At 36.3% G+C, this 7520-nt stretch overlaps 1 protein-coding gene across 1 annotated transcript in view; it reads right to left on the reverse strand.

Annotated features, from left to right (window-relative positions):
• Nucleotides 1-5263: 5263 nt before the first annotated feature.
• The window catches only part of SGPP1 (sphingosine-1-phosphate phosphatase 1), a 4928-nt gene continuing 2671 nt past the window's right edge, over nucleotides 5264-7520 (reverse strand). Inside the window, exon 3 of the mRNA XM_010087533.1 lies at nucleotides 5264-5815. Within this exon, the coding sequence (XP_010085835.1) occupies nucleotides 5264-5815 (552 nt within the window). The remainder of the gene's footprint in view (nucleotides 5816-7520) is intronic.

A 7520-nucleotide genomic window follows, 5' to 3' on the forward strand; every position in this document is an offset into this window, starting at 1 on the left:
GCATATTTTTAAGTGCATGAAGATTAATACAAAATCCCCCTCAGACTTTGCTCTTATTTTTCAGGTTACTAGCTTCTGAACCAATCTTTTTCAGTTAGGATACTTTAGATATCTAGAATTGACTTAAGACCTAATTTCTGCTTCAGGAGTATCACCCTTGTCTTTCATTACACTTTCTAACAAAAATTAAGTTGTGGGAAAAACTTAGTGACTAATTTAGTCAAAGTTTACTGACTAAAAAATGCTCCAACTTGACAGGATTTCTTCTTTACATTTACTATATCTTTAATGCAGCATTCTTCTATGTACCCTCTATTCTTCTTTGATCCTAAAGAAACAGGTACTAATTACACACTGCAAGCACATATTGCTTTGTTTTGTTAAATGGACTCTTGCAAACACGCAAATTATTTCTGGTGCAGAATGGAGTGCAAAGAAAGTTTTCTAATGCATAGTTAAATTTGCTTCAACTCTAGCATGTGATATTTGCTTTTTAGAGAATACCTGAAGAGCTATATCCTCTCTGCCATACAATATCACATTTTGTTTCCAAAGTAAGCTTTGTTTGCCTTTGTTTCAAGAAGTATTATAGGAAGAAGAACAACATCAGTGACCCAACTAATCTATCAGTTTGACAAATATGGTATTTACAGACAATTTCAAAATATGCTTATACATTTTTGCTGAAACAAAAAAGCCACTTAAGCTTTCCACTAGAATAAAGTCCTGGCATGAAGTCATTCAATGAGACTTCCTCCCACAAAAAAGTCAAAGTTTCCTCAAATTCATTTGTAGAATATAGCAGTAAATTGTATAACCTAGAAACATTGTACATTAGACCAAAAAACCACCCAAGAATCAATTACAGTAAATTGAGTCACAATACCCCCAAGAATCAATTCGCCTGTCATAATTTTATCTACTGACATTATTCTGGCATCTTGTCATTCAGCACAATTATGGTACAGAGGAGGAAAGCTTCAATTAAGTGTTGCAAAGGTACAGCCAGTTCCTGCTCCTAAGAAACAGCTTCCAAGTTACGCCCTTAAAAAGTCTTGTAAAAACTGGGCTGAGTATAATTTGAAAATCAAAGAACAATCTCCCAGACCTCAAAAGCAAGGATATTACATTTAGACCTTAGAAGGTAAGTCCCTTCACACACATTGATGCCCGTATGCGTGTCAGAGCATAGACGTGACCTTCAGGGTTCATTCACAATGTAATATGGAAGGAACTAGGTGCAGAACTCCCTGTAAATTTAACAGGACCTAAGACAGCAATGCCCCTTCATACCACTGAATTATTAAATATCCCATGTATTTTGTGTTAAAAATATCCATTTTGTATTGAGAAAGCAAATACTGAAATAGAAACAACTTTTAGCACAACAGATGTATTTACTCACAGCATGCAAGGTTTGCTTTTATGTATTTGAGCGGCTAACTGCCACTAAACAGCCCTTAAGTATTTACAAGTTCAAAATTACAATCTTCACATAAGTAGCAATTGCTTACAAAAAGTTCAGGACACTCGCTGGGAAATAAGAAATGGAGTAAAAAAAAATACCAAAAGCAGTAATAAAAACTAGTATCGAAGGAAAACGCGATAGCTTTTAAACCCTAGGCAATTTAACACTGTTCTGGTAAAAAAAAAAAAGCCACATATCACATTTGGAGTTTCCATTTTGAAAGAAATGCAATTTACAAGTAAATAAACAAAATACAACTCCCTTTGGTTTGCCAATTTACCTTAAAATACCTTCTCCACCTCCCTCGTTCCCTCCCACCTCTCCCCCCAGTTTGCAAGGTAAGTGGTAAGGCAAACGTGATGAGGGGCTGAGGAGCTTCATAGGTGATCACACAGAAGAAAGACAGTTCAACCCCACTTCATAGTACGGGAAGCAAAAGTAATAGTTTGGTTTTTTTTTTAAATAAACACGAAACTTTTTTCAAAATAATAGATTTTAAAACTTACCCAAGATGTAATGTATATGTTAGTCCTGTTCGAGGGCCAGGTCAGAAGAAAATCCTGCTCCTATGTTTAAGGTAATCTAAAACTAAATTGAGTCTCTTCAGCCTCTTGGAAAACAGAATTTTGTGCCAAATTACACTCTTCATGGCTGTTAGTTTCAGGTTTTATTTCATACAGTAATAAAACCCCACAAATTAACTTGCAGCTTTTTGTAATACACACATATCTGTATCTGCTTCTATAGAGCAGTAATATTTTTCTCTTTAGGACTATACAACCTGGAACAGAGGAAGTTCACTAGCAGTGACATACAAATATGTTTTTGCACTCCTTCATGAAATGTTTCAAGTGCACTGTCCCTCTGAAAAGACATTTAACTACCTTTTAAAGCTATAAGAGATTTATTTATAAATAATTTGGTACCAGCTGATGCTCACATTAACATTTTTAATGTTCAACTCTAGAAATAGCTTCGGGCAAAGAAAGTGCTCCACTTTTACCTGCTGTTTTGTTATGCCTGATTTGAAGGAATCTTAAGCTTATTATTAAACAAAAATATACTAAAATACAAATATTTAAGTTGGATTTTAAAATTTCTGTATTTCTGCTATTCTTTATAAGAGTGTCCATATTGCATGATATTTTGTGCTGAACTGCCCTCTTGAGCCTAGCCCCTTATAAAACATGAAAATAGAATAGTAAAACTTTTTTTATGTAAACTTCAGTAATGTAGTTGCAGTCTTAGAGATAGGGTTGTAAAGGTGCTGTACAGACATTCTGATATACATTAGACCGTGGTACATGGAACATGACATTTTGAAGTTACCCAATGTAATGTATAAAAATATAAAATATGAGTAATAGTAGAATAAGCTACAGTGCAATTTTCCTTAGCCTGTTGAATGCCCTACCTGCATACGATGTTTCCACCCATTCTAGATCTTCCACAGTAGAATTTATGTTCCATTAATAGTACAACAGAGCAAGCAACAACAGCTAGAAAAGACAGCTTTAAGAACACTCTTATGCTGTAAACTTGAAGTTCCTACAAGTCAAATACGTACCTTCAAAAAATTAGTTTTGTTCATTTGCCTCTTCTGTGCTAGAATTTTAAAATTTTTCACTATAAACTGTAAAGCTAGGATATTTAAGCAGAATATGCCCTAAATTTCAGAGAAAGTTATCCTGTTATTTTCACTGGTCCTCAGACTAATTTAACATAATTGGAACTATATCACTTGCTCAGGGCTTTCAGAGTAAGGCATTTTGTGTACATTCCCTGCAGCTATTTATTTAATGACTATCTTTGTGTGTAAAGCCAAGCCACTGGAAATCCCTCCTTCAAAATCTTGAAAACCAATTTACCTTTTACTGCACATTAAGCATTAAACCGCAAAAGAAGAACAGATAAAAAATCAAATCCAGAAGTATGCACTGAAACAAGCTAACCATTTTCTACTAGGTAAGGTCTTTTCAACTACAAGAGTTGTTTAACGCTATCAGTTCTGAATACATCAGTTTGAATACATTCATAGCAACGCATTCTGAATGGACTGAAGAAATTAATCAGAAAAGTTAGCTTTTCACATCTTCTAATGACAGCGTACCGTAAGTTTGAGTGCTGTGAGGAAAGAGATACGAAGTTCATTTTGTTAATTTACATATTAACAGTTTGGAGGTACGAGCTCCAATACAAAAAGAACTTCCCATTCCAAATATTGTTTACAAAGCTTATGGTATTTGTATTCTATCTAATCGCTCTACTTCCCAACCAAATTATGTTTTCCTGAATAAAATGTACAACACAAAACTAAGTAATTCATGTCTGGCCAGACAATGAGACAGCTCTTGTTGCAATATGACAGCTTCCTGACATGGAAAGAACAGATTAGGCAACACATCAACACAGACAAAATGAAAGACACAAGAGACACATGAAGTTACAGTTGAATGGTCACATTCTACTCATCACTGGGAAAAGGATCATGAAAAGCTGAAAAGTGCATAATAATTTAGTAAAATTTAGATTTGCACAAACCGTTTCTGCATTGACCATACTGTCTTAACTGCTCATAATCTGCCTATCAGAACGATTAAAAAATTAATTTGATCATAATATTGTCTTACAGCTATCTAAATTGGGTAAAAGTTATTAACACCTTTAAATATAGTACATTAATACATAAAAATACATATATTTTTTCTAGAATAAGGATTATATTTTCTAAGCAAATATCTTAAAACAATGGCCCCTCTAAATTAGTTTGGAATAATAAGTGAGGCCCATTTCTTTGCAGAATGGGGTGTTTTTATTGTTTATATGTTTAGATAGTTAATTTTTAATACCTGTCCACTGTATAAACAATCTCCAGAAAAATATATCCTCTTCCAGTACTTACAATACACATTAAAAATACTTACAAAAGGGATTATTGTCCATTTACAACATCTTGCGCTTAAGGACACAAACCTTGGGTCATTTCCTTTATGCAATTTTGGTCAGGCTAAACTGAATATTCCGGTTTACTTGAGCCATGCCAGCAATGTGGACAATCTCACATTTAAAAGTAACTGCCTAATTATGTAGGATTTCAAATAAAATTACGCATTTTTATATCACAGTATATATGGCATTTCTTAATTTAATAACAGAAAGGCACGGTTATTAAACCATAAAATACAGTACCTGAATCATACATACTCTAGTAATATCTGCCAATGACAAACCAGACATTTTACTCTGTAGAGGGGGCTAAAGAAAAAGGCTTCAGTTTGGTTTTTTAGAAAAATTCAACCTCATTACAAGTTTGGTCCATTAGAAATGCCTATTAGCTGAAACATCTTGAAGCAGGACTTCAGGAAAGAATAGAGGAAAGCAAATTTAGCAATCTATGGTCCAACAACTTGAATAAATTACTAGGAAATGGCAAACAGATCATGAATGGAGCTTTCTGATTAGCTGTCAGACATACCTGTTAAAATGTCAAGGTATGCAGGTACAGTATGACAGACATTCCAGATACATTCATTGCATCACACACACACAGAGACTTGGTTACAGCAATAAGTCTAGACATAGCATTTATAGAGTTCAGCACTTCTCGTGGACTTCTGGCCCCATACCATCCATCCAAAGACATGCGGAGCTCTTTAAATGCTTTGCCTCCTATGTATTGCTGTTAAAGTGAAGACCCTGCTAAAGCCAAGTTCGCTGGCCTTCCCTTAGCAAACTAGTGCACCTCTTCAAAAAGCAACTAGCTCTGTTCTTCCTATTTAAAGTGATAAAATTGCATCAAGAAAGACCAATAAAATGAAAGACGCAAGGAACAATAAACATGAGGGAGAACCCAACCATTCCATACGTTATATAGCGATAGGGAAGCTCAACTTCCATGCGTTGTCTTGCTTTCCGTACATCGTCATGTGGTATGCGAAATATTTTACATGCCAGTGGAATAGTGGCTTTTTTCATCGCTACTCTTGTTAACAACAGAATTATTACTCCAATCAACAACCGCAATATGGCTCTTCCAAACACAGTCACGGTGAGGGAGGAAAGAGATAAAGGTAATGTATGGGGAGGAGGATCTAGGTTTAGACCCATTATGTAGTTAACGTGAGAGCCACAGGCTACTCCAGCACCACAGCCCAGTATCTGAGCTGTGTCTCCTCGCGATGTGCTCCAGGTGTCCAGGGTAAAAGAGAAGATGCCCAGCGCTAAATGGAGACTGATGATAATTAAGGGTGCATATTTGTAAGTTAAGTTGAAGTTATCAATCAGGTCCACAAATGGATGGAAGACAACCAAGATAAGAATAGCGTACAGAAATCCAGCAATAACATCCTGTTGAAGAGAGAGAAAGATACGGTTTCAGTGTACTAACTATTTCAAAAAATAATTTAAGTTACATTAGCAAGATGACAAGCCTAGTTGCTCTGTTGCTAAAAGTGACTTGTGGATTCCCATCCTCTCTCATTTACTATACAAGATTAAATCTTTTTTTTTATGTTAAAGATACAGTAAGGACTTGGATTTGATCACCTATTAATAGGACACTTGCATATGATCAGATCATGAATGATCATGATCAAATGATCCATGACCAAAGTTGTAGATCTATAGACTTTTTAGTAGGGCCTGAAGCAACAGGACAAGGGATAACTAAAAGAGGGTAGATTCGGACTAGATTCATAAGGAAGACACTTTTTACGATGAGGGTGGTGAAACACTGGAAGAGGTTGCCCAAAGAGGTGGTAGATGCCCCATCCCTGGAATTATTCAAGGTCAGGCTGGACAGGGCAACCTGATCTAGTTGAAGATGTCCCTGCGCTCTGCAGGGGGGATTGGACTAGATGACCTTTAAAGATCCCTTCCAACCCAAACCACTGTATGATTCTATCAGCTGGCTACAACTGTTCTTGTCCAGGACTGGGGCATTCCAACCTGTAGTCAGCACAAAGCTAGCCCAGCTAAGTGATTTCTGACAACTTAGTTTGCTGGAACAGCTCAACACTGGATCTAAGTGCCTGTGTGCCAATACGCAGGCACACAGGCAGCAACAGCTGGTAAGGCAGTCGAGGACCACTGCAGCTAGGCAGTAGAGCAGCTTAAGACTTTCCACTCCAGCTTTAGAATTAACAATACTGCAAGAATGGAGAACTGTTTCCAACTGTTAAAGGAGAAGAAGAGGTAATTTCTGTGGCTTCATACTTGATTTTCAGCTTTATCATTGTTTAAAAAATATCTTTTCTTAATTAAAAGGTCACAATTTTTTAACTTGGCATTAAATTTCAGTTGCTGTTGATTAATCACTCAGTTGCACAGAATTATCTGCAACTTTTGTTACCATTAGTTGTTAAGGAAGAATTAACAGAATCATAGAATGGTTTGGGTTGGAAGGGACCTCAAAGACCATCTAGTTCCAGCCCCTCTGCCATGGGCAGGCACACCTCCCACTCACCCAGGTTGCTCAAGCCTCATCCAGCCTGGCCTTGAACACCTCCAGGGATGGGGCATCCACAACTTCAAATTAATAGAAAGCTTTTGAGAAATCCAAGCACTAGAAAACACATTCCCTTCATTCACATGCTTTTCAAGTCTTCCATATGAGCCAGGAGGTGGGTCTTTCATCAGCAGTATCTGTATTGTTCTGTCTTCAATAAATCATTTTTATTCATGTGTCCACTAACTGAATGCTTGATAAAAGCGAATACAATACCGATAAGAAAATTAATTGAAAGCTTTTGAGAAATCCAAGCACTAGAAAACACATTCCCTTCATTCACATGCTTTTCAAGTCTTCCATATGAGCCAGGAGGTGGGTCTTTCATCAGCAGTATCTGTATTGTTCTGTCTTCAATAAATCATTTTTATTCATGTGTCCACTAACTGAATGCTTGATAAAAGCGAATACAATACCGATAAGAAAGTCAGACTTGCTCATTTCAGAAGCAACCACAACTTTCTGCCATATTTGCCACCCATATAGGCAACACATGGTTAATTGTATTCAGTCAAACACTATAGAGGATTCAGATATGAACCTGCT

The sequence above is a fragment of the Pterocles gutturalis genome, unplaced genomic scaffold, assembly GCF_000699245.1.
Source record: "Pterocles gutturalis isolate BGI_N339 unplaced genomic scaffold, ASM69924v1 scaffold16441, whole genome shotgun sequence".
NCBI lineage: Eukaryota > Metazoa > Chordata > Aves > Pterocliformes > Pteroclidae > Pterocles > Pterocles gutturalis.